General features: G+C 36.0%; 1 protein-coding gene and 1 long non-coding RNA gene across 4 annotated transcripts in view; one reads left to right on the forward strand and one right to left on the reverse strand.

The window, feature by feature from the left end:
* LOC127871442 (replication factor C subunit 2-like) overlaps window positions 1–17,201 on the forward strand; it is a 52,551-nt gene extending 35,350 nt beyond the window's left edge. For both annotated transcript variants that reach the window (XM_052414384.1, XM_052414385.1), the window contains exons 4-9: window positions 3,939–4,040; window positions 4,291–4,391; window positions 8,001–8,158; window positions 9,373–9,438; window positions 11,107–11,301; window positions 14,746–17,201. In XM_052414384.1, coding sequence (XP_052270344.1) covers window positions 3,939–4,040; window positions 4,291–4,391; window positions 8,001–8,158; window positions 9,373–9,438; window positions 11,107–11,301; window positions 14,746–14,862 — 739 coding nt within the window. In that variant the 3' untranslated portion in view covers window positions 14,863–17,201. The remainder of the gene's footprint in view (window positions 1–3,938; window positions 4,041–4,290; window positions 4,392–8,000; window positions 8,159–9,372; window positions 9,439–11,106; window positions 11,302–14,745) is intronic.
* LOC127871447 (uncharacterized) overlaps window positions 1–19,733 on the reverse strand; it is a 190,324-nt gene that overhangs the window by 96,712 nt on the left and 73,879 nt on the right. The window lies entirely within an intron of this gene.

Genomic DNA, 19,733 nt, shown 5'->3' on the forward strand with positions numbered 1-19,733 from the left:
GCCCGCAAAATCTCCGCATTTTACACTGGTAGATTCTGCCAAAGCATTTTTAAAACGAGCGATATTATTGGCTGTCGTTTCCCAATCTACCAATTAAAATCGGTTTCTTAAAATGTGTTTGGTATTTCTAAGCTGATTCGTTTGCAAATGGCGCCATCGTGAAGCGAAAATTAAGATTATTGAAATGACAAATAGCAATCGAATTAACGACTGACATCATAGTTTGATAGGAATAATGAAAAGTGTTTGTTAACGAAAAAGACTACGTTTTAGATACAAGCAACACATATTTTATTTAGAAATGTGCACAGTGAATTTGTGTCACCGAATTTTACCAGTGTTTGCAAATTGGAGTTGAGTCTACTCGCGAAGTTAAACAATTTAGAAGAGTATCGTTCGAACATGGAAATAGACAAACATGATTTGATTTATATGTTAGTGGATCTGTGTATAATCAGATTCATATGCATATTCTGCTTAATTATGTTTGTCACGCTGTTTAGTTAACTGAAATAGCATTGAACTGAAGATGTGAAATGCAAGATATTGTAACTAATGTAAGGTTAACAAATTAAATATATTAATTTAACTCAGTTTAATACATCAGTAACACAAGAAGAACACTCAAATGTGTTAGTAAATATTTAGCCCATTTATTGTAATTCAATACATTGAAAAACTGCTGCTAATGATCACAAAAAATACTGTTTACTTTGCATCATCAGTAAGTTAAATGTGAAGTTTAACAGGTTTATATAGAGAAATATTGTTATGAAGTTCAAGAAGTTGTGTATTTAAATGTATGTTTAAGGTTTGTCATTGCGTTACAGGGCTCTCGGAAACGCTTAATTATGCGTATTTGTACGCATAAATTTGAAAAAGGACGCATGTTCCAAACCAATCGAGAGTCCCTGGTACGCACGTTTTTTTTGCAATAAAAATATCGAAAAATGCGTGATATCAAGCAGCTGAAATGTGCCGAAATTGTCCGCCATTCAAATCCGGACTGGTTTTCAATTTGGTTTTATTGTCAGCATGAGCATTCAAACAAAAAGCGAAACCCGATCTGCACCATAGTAAGCGACCACGCGTGACCTTTTTGTAATGGAAGCGCGCATGCTAGCTGGGCCAATCAATATCAAGCTCGCTTACACATGAAATGACGTTGTCAAATGAAATGTGAGAATGGGTGGAGCTATCGGATAATATTGGGTCATTCATGATTCATGCGCAGACACTGTATACATTGAATACACAGTAAATATTGTCGTCTGCCTACAAAATAGCGACCGGATGCTAAATTGTATAAAGAGATTAGCAAATGAAAAAAACAACGTGACAATACCGGTAAATAAATATTTCTAAGCTGACCACTTTTTATCTTTCTACCGAATATTTACCATATTTAAAGTAAAGAGTGGTAATTAAATAATTAGTTCTATGAGGCTAATATTACACCTTTCTGCCGACTGTCGAATTTGGCATTTGATAAAAAATGTGTTATGTTAATTGTATCATGATCACTGATTTAAACTAGACATTCAAGTAAGGACTAGTGTAATGTGGGTTTTTAATAATAAAACCAATAAGAAAATTATGTATATTTTGCTGAAAATTTGAAGATGTGTGCAAAATGCAACTGGACCCCTACTTTTTCCTTTTGGACTCCTACTTTTTCCAAGGAAGGAGTCATTGGACTCCTGTTTTAAAATCCTAGCGAGAGCCCTGGGCATTATGCGAGCCGTTCAAAATCAAAATCAGTCAACATAATTTTCCTCCCCTCTGACTTTGCCTCAATCACACCCCTGAATATATGGGTCAAAATCGCTAATTTAATGTACACTTTTGCAGTATTGAAGATTGCAGCTTGATATTTGACATGCATGTGTATCTCATGGAGCTGCACATTGTGAGTGGTGAAAGGTCAAGGTCATCATTCAAAGTCAAAGGTCAAATATATGGGGACATAGTGTTTCACAAACACATCGCTTGTTTCAAGTTGAAAAACATTGCCGCCTGGGAGTGGGAGGGGGGGGGGCATTTTTTCTTAAATGGCTATAGTAAAACCTTGTTAACACTCTAAAGGCAAAATTTATTGTCCAATGAGCATGAAAATTGGTCAGAAGATTTGTCCCAATGATATCTTGGATGAGTTTCGAAAATGGTTTTGGTCTAATGAAAAACATGGCCGCCTGGCGACAGGGAATTTTTCCTTTTATTGCTACATGTACAGTAAAACCTTGTTTACAGTCCAGAGACCACATTTATTGTCGGATCGTCATAAAACTTGGTCAGAAGATTTGTCTAAATGACATCTTGAAGGAGTTTAAAAATGGTTCCAGTTGGTTGAAAAACATGGCCACCAGGGGCGGGGCATTTTTCATAATAAGGTCATAGTAAAAACTTGTTAGCACAATAAAAGTAACATTTATTGTCCAATCTTAATTAAACTTGGTCAGAACATTTGTTTTAGTGATATCTTACATGAGTTGGAAAAGGTTCTGGTCTGTTGAAAAACATGGCCCCCAGTGGGCGGGGAATTTATCCTTATATGGCTATAGTAAAAACCTTGGTAGCACTCTAAAAGTTTTGTTTATAGTTGGCTGTTCATGAAACTTGGTCAGAATATTTGTTCTAATGATATATTGAGCAGCACAGAACAGGCCAGGTCCTTTGTATCTCAAGTGATGGATTTTGGGCCTTTCAGGCCTTTTTTATGCCCCCCAAAATTTATTTTGGGGGGAGCATATAAGTCGCCGCTTCGTCTGTCCGTGCGTGTGTGTCCGTCCGTCCGTGCACATTTTTTGTCCGGGCTATTTATCAGCAACTAATGACCGGAATTCAATTAAACTTTTTGGGAAGCTTCGCTACCAAGAGGAGATGTGCATATTATCAGCGGGTTCTGGTCGGATGATTTTTCACAGAGTTATGGCCCTTTGAAATTTTCTATAAAAAAATTCTTGTCCCCCTCACTACTGTGCCCTCAAGACGTTTCCTTTTATCTGAATATATAGTGCAATATTGCGACAAAAAAAACCTTTGGGGAGCATCACCCGTCTCCGACGGTTTCTTGTTTTTTTATAACACAGAAAATGTCAACATTTATTGTTTATTTAATATCAAAGATCTTGTATTTGGTTAACAGCTTGGATGGAATCTGTACATGGTTTGTCTTTACCATAGCAAATTATTATCCCCACCAAATTTCGGAAGGGGATATAGTAATAGTCTCTGTCCGTCCGTTCGTCCTTCCGTCTGAAATTTTGTCCAGCGCATAACTCCAAATCTATTCAATGGATTTACTTTAAACTTAGAATATAAACAGATGGCAAGTAGGAGAAGTGCAGTGACCAAGAACCATTACGCTATCTACCTTTTCAAAGTTAATTTTTGTCTGGAGCATAACTCTAAATCTACTGAAGGGATTTACTTGAAACTAGAAATATAAACAGATGGCAACTAGGAGAAGTGCAGTGAACATGAACCATAACTCTGTCGGCTGTTCTTTTATAATTACCTATATTTTATTCTTTACAGCATAACTCCTACACTATATAACTATTTGATCCTTGAAATATATGTAGATGGTCCAGGTGCCATGTTTTACAAATATTATTCTACTCTCTAAAACAAATGTTCTCATACAAGCAAACACATTTCGGCGGGGATGGCCATGTTAACATGGCTCTTGTTGTGGAATTGTAGTGCTGCCACTGGGTGATTTTTCAGCAATCTATTAAGAAAAGTATTTCTGTGTTCAAATGATCACCTTTAGAAGGGGTTTTGATAATTTGAAGGACTTATTTAAACAACATTGTGTAACATAAATGTTTTTTAGTTTCCCTGTTTTCTTTTGAATTACTCTTTTGAAACCTCTTTTGAACTTGGTTTATGATTCTGGTTTCATGTTATATTCACCAATCTTTGCTTTGTTCCAGAGGTATTGATGTTGTACGAAACAAGATAAAAATGTTTGCACAGCAAAAAGTCACATTGCCTGCGGGCAGACATAAAATCATCATTCTGGATGAAGCAGACAGGTTGGTTTTAAGCCTACATGTAGTTGTATCCTGTATGTGAAGTCAAAATTCTGTTTATTTCTTGACAGTTTTTTTTTTTAATTTGTAGCAAAAATTTGTAAACAAAAAGTTGTTGACAATGATCATATATAGATAGATTTGTTTTAAGACTTGCCATCTTTGAGGTATTTTGGTATCTTACAGTTTTGATGCATCTAAATCTTACTCATAACTGCTGACTTTGTTCACCGACTAAATCCCCATATTGTAGCATGACTGACGGTGCCCAGCAGGCCCTGAGACGCACCATGGAGATCTACTCCAAGACAACCAGATTTGCCTTGGCCTGCAATGCCTCTGATAAAATTATTGGTAACTTTCACTAAGCTAGTCATTCACACTGGTAAAATTATTGGTAACTCACTAAGCTAGTCATTCACACTGATAAAATTATTGGTAACTTTCACTAAGCTAGTCATTCACACTGATAAAATTATTGGTAACTTTCACTAAACTAGTCATTCACACTGGTAAAATTATTGGTAACTTTCACTAAGCTAGTCATTCACACTGGTAAAATTATTGGTAACTTTCACTAAGCTAGTCATTCACACTGATAAAATTATTGGTAACTTTCACTAAGCTAGTCATTCACACTGGTAAAATTATTGGTAACTTTAACTAAGCTAGTCATTCACACTGATAAAATTATTGGTAACTTTCACTAAGCTAGTCATTCACACTGGTAAAATTATTGGTAACTTTCACTAAGCTAGTCATTCACACTGGTAAAATTATTGGTAACTTTCACTAAGCTAGTCATTCACACTGGTAAAATTATTGGTAATTTTCACTAAGCTAGTCATTCATACTGATAAAATTATTGGTAACTTTCACTAAGCTAGTCATTCACACTGGTAAAATTATTGGTAACGTTCACTAAGCTAGTCATTCACACTGATAAAATTATTGGTAACTTTCACTAAGCAAGTCATTCACATTGGTAAAATTATTGGTAACTTTCATTAAGCTAGTCATTCACACTGATAAAATTATTGGTAACTTTCTATAAGCTAGTCATTCACACTGATAAAATTATTGGTAACTTTCACTAAGCTAGTCATTCACACTGATAAAATTATTGGTAACTTTCACTAAGCTAGTCATTCACACTATAAAATTATTGGTAACTTTCACTAGGCTAGTCATTCACACTATAAAATTATTGGTAACTTTCACTAAGCTAGTCATTCACACTGGTAAAATGCTTGTTAAATATTCTTAATGTATTAACAAATTAAAATCTTCCTGGTCCAAGATAATTGCCTTAAGTACAGCTTTTCTTTTGGAGAAAATCCAAACAAGTCCCCTAATTTTGATAGTATTATCCCTCCTAATTGTATTGTGACTTTAATGAGTAAGTCCACTTAAAAAAAAACTCAAAAATGCAGAACAGTTTATGTTTTCAATTTTTATAATATTTAGCTCACCTGTCACGAAGTGACGTGGTGAGCTTATGCGACTGTGTGAAGTCCGGCGTCCGTATGTGCATGTGTGCGTGCGTGTGTCCGTCAACAATTTGTTTGTGTAGACAGTAGAGGTCACAGTTTTCATCCAATCTTTATGAAATTTGGTCAGAATGTTTATATTGATGAAATCTGGGTTGGGATTGTATTTGGGTCATCTGGGGTCAAAAACTAGGTCAGATTATAGAAAAACCTTGTGTAGACAATAGAGGTCGCAGTTTTCATCCAATCTTTATGAAATTTGGTCAGAATGTTTATTTTGATGAAATCTGGGTTGTGATTGTATTTGGGTCCTCTGGGGTCAAAAACTAGGTCACTAGGTCAAAAACTAGGTCAAATAATAGAAAAACCTTGTGTAGACAGTAGAGGTCACAGTTTTCATCCAATCTTTGTGAAATTTGGTCAGAATGTTTATCTTGATGAAATCTGGGTTTGGATTGTATTTGGGTCATCTGGAGTCAAACTCTAGGTCACTAGGTCAAAAACTAGGTCAAATAATAGAAAAACCTTGTGTAGACAGTAGAGGTCACAGTTTTCATCCAATCTTTATGAAATTTGGTCAGAATGTTTATGTTGATGAAATCTGGGTTGGGATTGTATTTGGGTCATCTGGGGTCAAACACTAGGTCGCTAGATCAAAAACTAGGTCAAAGAATAGAAAACCTTTAGTAGACAGTAGAGGTCACAGTTTTCATCCAATCTTTATGAAATTTGGTCAGAATGTTTATCTTGATGAAATCTGTGTTGGGATTGTATTTGGGTCATATGGGGTCAAAAACTAGGTCACTAGGTCAAAAACTAGGTCAAATAATAGAAAAACCTTGTGTAGACAATAGAGGTCGCAGTTTTCATCCAATCTTTATGAAATTTGGTCAGAATGTTTATCTTGATGAAATCTGGGTTGGGATTGTATTTGGGTCATCTGAGGTTTAAAACTAGGTCACTAGGTCAAATAATAGAAAAACAGTCAACAATTTGTTTGTGTAGACGGTAGAGGTCAAAGTTTTCATCCAATCTTTATGAAATTTGGTCAGAATGTTTATCTTAATGAAATCTGGGTTGGGATTGTATTTGGGTCATCTGGGGTCAAAAACTAGGTCACTAGGTCAAAAAATAGGTCACTAGATCAAAAACTAGGTCACTAAGTCAAATAATAGAAAAACCTTGTAAAGACAATAGAGGTCACAGTTTTCGTCCAATCTTTATGAAATTTGGTCGGAATGTTTATCTTGATGAAATCTGGGTTGGGATTGTATTTGGGTCATCTGGAGTCAAAAACTTGGTCACTAGGTCAAATAATAGAAAAACCTTGTGTAGACAGTAGAGGTCACAGTTTTCATCCAATTATTATCAAATTTGATCAGAATGTTTATATTGCTGAAATCTGGGTTGGGATTGTTTTTGGGTCACTTGGGGTCAAAAACTAGGTCACTAGGTCAAATAATAGAAAACCTTGTGTAGACAATAGAGGTCACAGATTTCATCAAATCTTTATGAAATTTGGTCAGAATGTTTATCTTGATGAAATCTGGGTTGGGATTGTATTTGGTTAGTCAGGTGAGCGATTCAGGGCCATCATGGCCCTCTTGTTTATTTTTTTACTGTTTAATAATGAATATTATGACAATTATTTTCATGATGTCCAGTTTTCATTGGAAAGTAGGTCATGTTTACTACAGCGTGATGCTATAATTTTTTGATTAAAGAACACATAAATGTGTTAGTTTGTTTATGGTTTATTAGAAGGTTTATCAAATGTTTAATAGGCTGTTTAAAAAAAAACAACATTTTTTAAACAAAATGATAAAGAGTTTTAATTTTCCATCACCTAACTATTTAAAGAAAAAGCATATGCGCATAGTTACCAACCTTAGCAACCGATCAGAAGGGCCGATATTAAAAGAAACTTTGTACATGATTCAGATTACTACAGTTAACTTAAATGAAATATATAATGTATTCCGTAAGAGAGCCAATACAACAGATAATTACTTTATTAAGCTGAAGAACAAACCTTAAGTGCATAACTATTTTTCCATGACAATTATCATCTGTTTAATTAGTTTTCTCTTATTCATGGAACTTTTTCAGCATATTTATTATCCCCCGCCATAGGGGGAGGGATATTGTTTTGGCGTTGTCCGTCCGTCCGTCTTTCCGTCCGTCTGTCCGGAGCCATATCTTGGAAGTGCTTTGGCGGATTTCATTGAAACTTGGTATGAGTATATATATGGATAAGATGATGATGCACGCCAAATGAATTGCTTTTTTGAGTGTCAAATATAACACTTTTGTGTCCAGAAGCATATTGGCGGGGGATATCAATTCAACGAATTTGCTTGTTTTTAACTAACATTATCTGAAGGATGCAGCAATAATATCAATAAAATACTGTCAAACACAGCAAACAATCCAAACAAATCATCTAATCTTGTAATACATAATCATCTATCAGAGCCTATCCAGTCTCGTTGCGCTGTTCTGCGCTACACAAAGCTCAGCGACTCGCATGTGTTGAAGCGCCTTCTGGAGGTGTGTGAGGCAGAGAGTGTGAGTCACACGGATGACGGCCTGGAAGCAGTCGTGTTTACCGCCCAGGGAGATATGAGACAGGTTGGTGTATATGGGCTCCTAAACATTGAATTGACACTAAGTGCATGAGCCGCATTGTGCGAAAATGGGTCTTATGTCATCGTCAGCCAGCATAGCTTCTGATGCAGCTCATGAAATACAACATTATGACTACATGAGTCGTGTTCTGAGAAAACTGGGCATAATGCATATGTGGAAAGTGTTGTCCCAGATTAGCCTGTGCAGTCTGCACAGGCTAATCAGGGACGACACTTTCTGCTTTTATCACATTTTTCGTTTTAATGAAGTCTCTTCTTAGCAAAAATCCAATCAAGGCGGAAAGTATCGTTACTGATTAGCCTGTGTGGACTGCACAGGCTAATCTGGGATGACACTTTATGCACATGCATTTAGTCCCTTTTTCTTAGAACGCGACACATATAGTCACACAAGGTTCCATTGTCTCATTAGTGGACAGGGCAGCACCTGACCAGACCTTGTGGATACACACGCTGGTTGGGAGCTACCCTGGCTGCATATGGCATAAGACCCATTTAAGCATGACAGGGTCATATGATTTATATCAAAGTTTTTTACTTTTCTGTTTTTTTGCTTGAATCAAGTAAACTAGATGTGGAGCTTTTATTGAAAAATATCAATCAAGAGGCTATAAAATATATAAAAAATCCTGGCTATTCAACTAAATGCATTAACAACAATTAAACAAGGAGTCATTAAATAATCTTTAAACTTTTTGTGTATGTACCATGGATGTAATTACTTGAATCTGTCACAATATCCAATATTTTTTGGCAATATGAATGAAAATCTAATATAGTTAATTTCGGGGTGAGGTGTAGAACTGTTTTCATGAGGACTGTTTGTAAATCAGATACAACATCAATTAGAAATAAATTAAAACATAATTGAATGCTGGTATTTTGCTGTCAAGCTTTTGCAATACGATGTTTATACAGGAAATGTTAAATTTAACAATTTCATATTTTGACTCAGCTGGTAAGTCAAAATAAGTTTGAAGAGATGAATTGAAATTCTGGCACATCATTTGTTGATTAAGTTGAACTTTAATTTTTCTGCAATGACCTTTTACCTGTCAATAATATCTTTTACATAGTTCAGTTTTAATGTATGATTTTTAATATGTAAAAACCGGGTTCTCTTAAATCTGATGATTTGTGAACAATTCAACCAATGTTCATCAGAAAACCGTTTTAATCATTATTTGTTTATTTTAGGCTTTAAATAATCTGCAGTCAACATTCCAGGGATTTGAACATGTTAACAGTGAGAATGTATTCAAGGTATGACCATCGTATATTTTGTGTACTCTTTTAAAAGTTTAATATTCTTAACATTTTATTCACACTGAAAAGAAAAAAATAAACATATTTTGCTTAAATTTGTTCTAACTTGCATTTGTAAAAAGGTAAATGATCAAAAAGCATTGTTGTTGATAAAATGACCTTGAACTCAAAACTATAGATAAAATTCCTTATTGTGACATGCTGAAATGCATAGAATATTAGATAAAATAACGGCAATAAAATGGACTGGCAGCCTATACATTTGCATACATTGCCATGTTGGCTACAGAAATTAAAGAGCCAGGGGCCGTATTCCAGTAGCTTCTAAAGTTTTCACTTAAGTTAAGAAATTTCTTAAATAAATTAAAGTTAAATTTGAAATGTAACAAACAAAACATGAGACGCTTAGTATTTCCCTTTTAGAAATTCCTTTAAGAGTTAAAGAAAGTTAACTTAATTTTAAATATATGTGAAAAAATACACAGAGTAAAGAAATTTATTAAGTTTATGAAGCTACCAGAATTTAACTTAAGTGAAATCTTATGTTTAAAGAAAAAATGGCGGAGATAAGAAAAAATATTGCGCAATACACTTCAACACCGTTATTTCGAACACCGATAATCCGGAGTCACCGTTATTTCGAAGTATTTTTCCGGTCCCGATTTTGGTTCTTCTGTGTTTAATGTAAAATTTCATTGTTAATCCGAACTTCGTTAAACCGAAAAAAATCGTTAATTCGAAGTGATTATGTCAGTCCCAACCCTATAATTCGCACCTAATCATCAATCTTTAATCCGAAGTCAAAGCTGCAAAAAGCTGAGCATAATTTCACACCTTTATCGTCTGGGCGTGGTGCGTCAAAAGCTGATAATTACAACTTTGTCGTCTGCGCGTATCGTGTTAATTTTATAATGTTGTCAAAAGCCGATAATTACTATTTATGTAGTTTTGCATTCTTTAGTAACAAATAAAGTGTCACGTTAGGTCTGAGATAATGTTGTCCAAGGAAATTCATCTTATATAAACTCTACCTTCTGCGAGCAAAACACGGGCGGAAGTGCGTTCTTCAATGTCCTTGACAAATAGGAGAAATATGTTACACGCGTCCAGTTTAGTGCTGTTTCGAGAGACATCGCGTCTTATTTACAAAAAATGTTAATCCATTTCCGAAAATGTATTCATCTGTATTTACATGTATGACAATTTGTGCTATTCGTTATATTTTATATGGTCTGGTAATGTGTGCTATTCGTTATATTTTATATGTTCTGATAATTAGTGCATATTCATTATATTTAATATGTTCTGTACTTAGAGAAAACATAAATAGAAGAACAAGAATCGTTTTATTCTTTCGTTTGTTACAAGTAGAAATTTATTGCAATCTAACAAAAAAGTAAACAATTATTAATAGTAGCGTGTAGCCGAACCATGCGAATTCCACAACGTTTTATTATTACAGAATCAAAGAAGTCGTCTGTAAAATGTTTATTTCGAATTATCGTTAATCAGAAGTTTTTTTAACGGCACCGACGACTTCGAAATAACGGTGTTGAAGTGTATTTCAATTTAAGTTATTTTTTAACTTAAGAAGCTACTGGAATACGGTCCCTGAATAAGACTTGTGTCATGACCATGTTCATATGTAACCCTGTTTGTGTATAGGTGTGTGATGAGCCCCACCCGCTGTTGATAAAGGACATGCTGCAGCACTGTGTCAATGGCAATGTGGACGAGGCGTATAAAGTTATGGCGTATCTATGGAAACTGGGATACTCTTCAGAAGACATTATTGGCATCATCTTCAGGGTCACCAAGAATCATGACATGCCAGAGTATCTGAAACTAGAATTTATAAAGGTACTGGTTGTCTTGAGGAATCTTTTCACCCAGGTATGCCTGGTTTTTATGCCCCCGGTAGGGTGGCATATAGCATTTGAACTGTCTGAAACTGTCCGAAAACTTTAACATTGGCCATAACTTTTGCAATATTGAAGATGGCAACTTAATATTTGGCATGCATGTGTATCTCATGGAGCTGCACATTTTGAGTGGTGAAAGGTCGAGGTCATCCTTCATGGTCAAAAGTAAAAAATACAATTCAAGGGAAGTAATAAGCTTTAAAAGGGAGATAATTTCTGCACCTGCCAAATACTTTATTGAAATTTTATTTCAAAGCGTCGCAATAGTGTCATTGTGTTTCTGACAAACACATCACTTGTAAGATTGTGTTGTTGTCATAAGACAGGTGTCTTCAAGAAGGTGGTTTCAGTACAAGAATTTTAGTCTGCTTTGACAAATCGTGATAAAACTTTTGATATAGCAAGCCTTATTAAAGACCTAGCTTACATTGCGAGCCTGTTGGGTCAAAGTCATTGTTACACACATTGTAAAAACAGGAAATAGGTTGTTTCTGGTGGCCATTTCATAAACGATCGTCAGGGCTGGCGCTAGGGGGCGACGTATGCGACTAAGTCCCTTTCTTACGCCAAACTTCGCCTAAAGTTTAAGAAATTGTAGATAAAAAGCGACTTCCAGTCTCCCTCTTATCGGAATTTGTTTATATCCGGTTTTCTCCATGTCAAGGTCTGACTCAATTTTCCAATACACACTGTCATAGACTGGAGCGTGTCGCAATTGAGCGACAGGTAATTTGAGGTAAACCCCGCCCCGATTCTCCCAACCTCAGAACTTATCTAATTGGCGATCGATATTGGTCAAGTCGGCATTCAAGTCACATGGTAGCTGCCCAATCAACATTGAGTTCGCTCACACATAATACTGGGTCATTCATGGAAATACACAGTTGATATTGTCGTCTGCCAACACTACATGTATAGCGGCCAATGGCAAACGTCGTATTTAAAGATCAACAAATAAAAAGAAGCCTAACAATAAAAAGAATATTTCTAAGTTGATCACTTTACATTTCTACCGACTATCGATCTGAATTAACAAAAGGTTGATGATTAAATAATTAGATCTATGTCGATTATGTTACAACTTTCTGCCGATTATCGTTTGAAATTAAAAGGTGATAATTTAGTTGTTTTTTACCCACAAACTATGCTATTGTAAAGCAAAATGTTAATTAAATTGTATATTAATTACGTATTTGCTAGGTTTCCGATTTTCATTTTTTTGCTGTCAAACGATATGCACAATTTGTTTTATGTGCGCAACGCGTACAATTTTTCAGACTGTCGTTTTTGGATACATTATTTTTCGTCGATTATAATTTAATTTCTAAGTTCTTTAAAGAAGAAATAGAATGAAGAATACAGATGGGGTGATGCGGAAGGTGTGGTTTATCATATTTCCAATTGTATTCAAATGAAACTGCAATTGGAAAGACTATAAAACATAACAAATAATTATTAAGAAAGCATATGCTAAATGTCATATTTCAAACATAAATATTTATCTGGTCTGACAGTTTTATTAAGCTTATGTTATCTACTGCTTTATAAACATATTATCTTTGAAATACTTTAGTCTGTATAATATGATATTTACATCAAAATGGATTGAATATAGAGCTAGTAAAATTTTAGTTATTTATCTGTCGTGTCTATTATTACTTGGTTAATTAGAGCTGCTGGAAAAATTAAGATACACAAAAGAAATAAAATTATGTGTACTACAGTGGCATACTTCAATAATGTGATACACATATGTGTGTTGTAACGCCCTACATGCAAACCCTTGTGTCCGAGTCTCTCCACCTCTCCCTAGAGTCTCCTCACTTCTCCCTAAATCAGTGTCCAGGGAGAAGTCACTTCTCCCTAAAATTTGAGCCCAGCGTGAGCCCTGATCGTACGACAATTTTAACTAACGAGAGAATTTTGTAATCTTAATAAGTAGACGAACTAGCTCAGCATGCTCGTAAAACATATATGGCGCCTGAGATGCCAATGTAATTAATTAAGTACTGAAAATTTATAAGCATATGATATGGACATTAGCAATAATGTATCTTCGAAAAATGTATCGTATCGTAAATGTGTACTATGCTGTTTATTGAAATGGTCCCCAGGTCAATATCTTAAGTTTGCATCGACCAATCTTGATGAAACTTTGGATATTGCAAGCTGGCATTTAGGTCTAGCTTGGGATGATATTTGGGGATAGTCGTGTCAAGGTCACTGCTAAAATGTACTCTAGTTTTGACCCAATAGCCTGAGTTTGAAATGAGGTATTGTACTTCAATGTTGTGTGAGGGTAGCTTACATGCAGACCTTGGTCTGACTACTGATAGGCGTAAGTCTTCTCAAGGTCACTGTTACTTAAAATAGAAAATGGGTTTAAATGGGGGGGGGGGACAGTTATGTGCTGAAATTGTGTGTGTGGAAGCATGCTGACAAAGCTTGGAATTTCATATGAGGCAAGTGGGATCAAGGTCAAGGTTACTTTAAATTTAAAAAAAAGAAACAACATGTATCCTTTCAATAACTTCAATTGAGGTATTAAGCTGAAATGTTGCAGACTGACAGATGCAGCTTGGGATGGCAGTTTTTAACCAGGTTTTTCAATGAAGTTGTTTATGAAATCTTGATATTATATTGTGCTGATATTCCACAATGTTTCAAATTTAAGAAATATGATGCAAATATTGACAATAAAGTTTGAACCTAAAAGGCCTTGCCATAATTAGGGACTTTAGTGGCTTTCCAGTATTAGGTCTTGACATATAATAAAGAATCAAGCTTAACCAAAGTGTACTTTTGTCTAATGATTTAAAATTGGCTGCATTGTTTTTATGTCTCCCACCACTATAGTGGGGGACATATTGTTTTTACCCAGTCTGTTGGTTGGTTGGTTGGTTGGTTTGTTTGTTTGTTTGCTCCAACTTTAACATTTTGCCATAACTTTTGCAATATTGAAGATAGCAACTTCATATTTGGCATGCATGTGTATCTCATGGAGCTACACATTTTGAGTGGTGAAAGGTCAAGGTCATCCTTCAAGGTCAAAGGTCAAATATATGGCTTCATAGCGGCACAGTAGGGGGCATTGTGTTTCTGACAAACACATCTCTTGTTTGTATAGAGATAGTGATGGAATAAATTTTTGATATTGTCTTCAGCAGTTAGCAATAAGACATTTTAATAAAGATCAGTTTGAAGAGCATGTATGCATAACAACAATCTAATACAGCTTCAAATAAATAACATGAGATAAATGTGAAATATGTAGTCCATGAGGCTCAAAGATAAAAACCATGTAGACCAACTGTAGGAATCAATCTGTTTCACTTTTGTTTCAAAACGAGGCAAATGACTAAGATCTCTCATTGTTTTTCAGGAGATTGGTTTCACACACATGCGGATTGCGGAGGGTGTTCAGACATTAATACAGATGTCAGGCTTACTGGCCAAACTGTGCAAAAAGTCTGCAGAACCTAATGTTCTAGCATCCTAAGGACCATCGTCACTAAATAGTGTTAAAATAAACTGTCCTTTAACCCTTTCCCCCTCAGAAGCAGAGTGAAAATGGCTAGGTGCAAATAGCATAAAACCAGAACAGCCTGCGAGTAACTCGCAGTCTGTTCAGGTTTTATGCTGTTTGCGCTCATCAGTATCTAATTAAGGGTTGAAAATGAAGCCTTTAAACTTGAATCTAGTAAGACCGGTCTTAAATTAAATTGAACTTTCTAAGGGATTACAAATTCATCCAAATATGCATGTAAGTGTTAATTGGTTAAGCGTACATGCTCTGTTATTATACCCCCATTATCATTGGTAATGGGGGCTATATAGGAGTCACTTTGTCGGTCGGTCGGTCTGTCGGTCTGTCTCAAAATTTCATCCGATCTTTACCAAACTTGGTCACAAGTTGTATCTTGATGATGTATAGGTCAAGTTTGAATATGGGTCATGCCGGGTAAAAAACTAGGTCACGGGGTCACTTAGTGTGTTTTAAAACGAAAGTTTGTCCGGACCATAACTATGTCATTTATTGTTAGATTTTCAAATAACTTGGTACATTTGTTCACCATCATGGGACGGTGTGTCGCGTGAAAAAAGTACGTCGATATCTCCAAGGTCAAGGTCAAACTTGGAGTTCAAGGGTCAAATGCTTGTCCGGGCCATACTTTTATCATTTATTGTGAGATTTTAAAATCATTTGGCAAATTTGTTCACCATCATGGGACAGTGTGTTGCACGAAAGAATTACGTCAATTTCTCGAAGGTCAAGGTCACAATTTGAGTTCAAAGATTAAAAATTGCCATAAATGAGCTTGTCTGGGCAATAACTATGTCGTTCATTGTGAGATTTAAAAATCATTTGGCACATTTGTTCATCATCATTGGACGTTGTGTCGCGCGAAAGAATTACGTCGATATCTCCAAGGTCAAGGTCACACTTTGAGTTCAAAGGTCAAAAATGGCCATAAATGAGCTTGTCTGGACTATAACTATGTCATTCATTGTGAAATTTTAAAATCATTTGGCACATTTGATCACCATCATTGAACGGTGTGTCGCGCGATAGAATTACGTTGATAACTCTAAGTCAAGGTCACACTTTGATTTCAAATGTCAAAAATGGCCATACAGTGTAAATGAGCTTGTCCTGGCCATAACTATGTTGTTCATTGTGAGATTTTAAAATCATTTGGCACATTTTTTCACCATTATTGGACGGTGTGTCGCCCTAAAGAATTACGTCGATATCTGCAACATCAAGGTCACACTGTGAGTTCAAAGGTCAAAAATGGCCATAAATGATCTTGTGCGGGCCATAACTATGTCATTTATTGTGAGATTTTAAAAATACCTGGTACATTTGTTCACAATCATTGGATTGTCGTGCGAAAGAATTATGTCAATAACTCCAAGGTCTAGGTCACACTTGGAGTTCAAAAGTATAAAAATGGCCATAAATTTGGACGGCATGTCATGTGAAGAGTTCAAAGGTCGAAATGGCCATGAATGATAATGGCATTTTAATTATAAAAAAATCGCCATAAATTTGATTCTCTTGTTTTGTGAAGACAGCATGTAAAATAGTCTGTGTCAATGCAGCACGTGGGGGTATACGTCACGTCTGTGACAAAGCTCTAGTTTGTTTTAAATCTTATACTTGGGAAGTGGGAAGTATTGCTCAGGGATGTTGAGTAACATCAGTTGACATACATTGTACCAGCCGTCATGGCTTTAGCTAATTTAACCATTTACCACTTGGATACTTATTTGTATGCATTTGTAGTCCCTTAGAAAGTTATATTTGATAAAAGACCTATCTGACTAGATTCAAGTTTGAAAGGCTTAATTTCCAGCCCTTAGATTCTGATGAGCAGCAAACAGCATAAAACCTGAACAGACTGTGAGTTACTCGCAGGCTGTTCTAGTTTTATGCTGTTTGCACCTAGCAATTTTCACTATGCTTCTGAGTGGAAAAGGGATAACATTAACACAAAATGTGTTTAGCAATTTTCAAACAAGACTTTTTGGAACAAAGCTTATTCAAAATATCAAGTACTCAAGTTTGTTGTGTTGGGTAATGGTCTCTTTATTCATGTTTTTCCAAGGCATGGAGTCAAAATGCGCCATCCTGCAGATGTATTGTAAATTTCTGATGATTTTGATTGCAATTAGTGCAGTTTGGACTTATATGTTTGACATTTAACAAAGAAAGTTGGAAAAATCCATGTAATTTCTTGCAAATCTAGTACACTCGATGTCAATTTGCTCAGAATTGAAGCAGTTTCTTGTCACTTGTGTCATCTTCACAAATAAAATGGGTGTTGAGCCATAGACGACTGTCTTTGTTTATGATAATTTATAGTACTTACTGGTTATGTTGTAATCATTAATACACAATACTTTAAAAACATACATTTGTATCCTTACCAGCTGAATGTAAGAGCAAGAAATCTTAACAAGTTATTGTTTTCACGTTGTTTACTGAGGTGCCGAGTATACAACTGATGGTGGTCAATGTTTGTAATTCATATCTGCAAAGATTTGCAATTCTGACACAGTAATTTTAAACCAGGTTTTCCGAAGGAAAAAACTGGTTATAAGATTGGCGAATGCGGGCGGGCTGGATGGCTGGCGGGCGGGCGGAACAAGCTTGTCCGGGCCATAACTATGTCATTCATTGTCAGATTTTAAAATCATTTGGAACATTTGTTCACCATCATTGGACGGTGTGTCGCGCGAAATAATTACGTCAATATCTCCAATGTCAAGGTCGCCACGACTAAAAATAGATTTTCTTTAAAAACAAACTTACAAAGGGGGTTAATTTTGTTTGTTCATTTCAAAAGTTCAGTTTGAGTTTTCTCCCTTTATCAGATTTTTTTTCACAATGAAAACCTGGTTTTGTGACAATTTTGTCCCTTGTTTTGTAAGGTTTGCTTTTTCTAGTTAGTTCGCATTATCAGTGTTGAGCTAGAAGCTTGTATACTTGCTTGCCGCTTCTATATCTTTAAATATGCCCCCCTTCGAGAAGAGGGTGTATATCGTTTTGCTTGATGTCTGTCTGTTGGTAGACCAGTTCGTTTCCGATCAATAAATCATCAACAATTGACCGATAGACTTGATACTCGACATGTGCATCCGTCTTAAAGATGAAGAAGCTTTATTTAACGTCGCATATAATCAACAAGTAACATTAGCTATACAGCTATTGTGCGACAAACAAGGTATCCACTAACGAATACTTACCTGGCTGCTTCGACTTATCTTCCCAGTGCTACCCATTTAATGCTGAGCGTGGGAGCCACTAGCACCATTTTTCATGACTTTGGTATGTCACAGCCGGGGATCGAACCCACGACCTCACGCACTCTAAGCGGACGCTCTACCACAAGACTATCGAGGCGGTATTGGGCTGTAGATGACATCTATTGAATTTTTTGAAAAAATAAGTGTAAAAATTGTTTGCGGTCTATAACTCGTCAACAAATTGAACGTTTTGCTTGATACTTCACATGTGCATTGGCCTTGGATAGTAGATGACCCTTTTTTGAAATTGGGGTCACAAGGTCTAGGTAACTGTCATAATAAGTGTGAAAATCGTTTCCAATCATTAATTTGTCAACAAATGAACAGATTGGCTTGGTACTTCACATGTGCATTGGCCTTGGACAGTAGATGACCCCTATTGAAATTGGGGTCACTTGGACAAAGGTCACTTTCACAATCAGTGAAAATCATTTCCAATCAATAACTCGTCAACAAATTGACTGATTAGCCTGATACTTCAAATTTGCATTGGTCTAGGACAGTAGATGAACCCTATTGAAATTAAATGACAGTTAAAGTGTAGAAAAGCTGTTTCATGACAAATATTGACTTAAACCCAATGTTTAGCCTTAGAAGTTGGGAGACACATGTCACATTGTCGTTAAATTTTTATGCCCCCCTTCGAAGAAAAGGGGGTATATTGCTTTGCTCATGTCGGTCGGTCAGTCGGTCGGTCCATCCACCAGGTGGTTGTGAGAGGATAACTCAAGAACGCTTGGGCCTAGGATCATGAAACTTCATAGGTACATTGATCATGACTTGCAGATGACACCTATTGATTTTGAGGTCACTAGGTCAAAGGTCAAGGTCGCGGTGACCAGAAATAGTAAAATGGTTTTTGAATGATAACTCAAGAACGCATATGCCTAGGGATCATGAAACTTCATGGGTAGATTGATCATGACTTGCAGATGACCCCTATTGATTTTGAGGTCACTAGGTCAAAGGTCAAGGTCACAGTGACCCGAAATAGTAAAATGGTTTCCGGATGATAACTCAAGAATGCATACGCCTAGGATCATGAAACTTCATAGGTAGATTGATCATGACTCGCAGATGACCCCTATTGATTTTGAGGTCACTAGGTCAAAGGTCAAGGTCACGGTGACCCGAAATAGTAAAATGGTTTTCGGATGATAACTCAAGAACGCATACGCCTAGGATCATGAAACTTCATAGGTGCATTTATCATGACTTGCAGATGACCCCTATTGATTTTGAGATCACAAGGTCAAAGGTCAAGGTCACGGTGATCGGAAATAGTAAAATGATTTTCGGATGATAACTCAAGAACGGTTTTGCCTAGGATCATGACACTTCATAGGTACATTGATCGTGACTCGCAGATGACCCCTATTGATTTTCAGGTCACTAGGTCAAAGGTCAAGGTCACAGTGACAAAAATCGTATTCACACAATGGCTGCCACTACAACGGACAGCCCATATGGGGGGCATGCATGTTTTACAAACAGCCCTTGTTACCCTTTGCACCAAGTTGTTTCAAAATATGTCATTATATGCAAAGAATATGGCTT

This window comes from Dreissena polymorpha, chromosome 3 (assembly GCF_020536995.1).
Source record: "Dreissena polymorpha isolate Duluth1 chromosome 3, UMN_Dpol_1.0, whole genome shotgun sequence".
In the NCBI taxonomy this organism is placed as follows: domain Eukaryota; kingdom Metazoa; phylum Mollusca; class Bivalvia; order Myida; family Dreissenidae; genus Dreissena; species Dreissena polymorpha.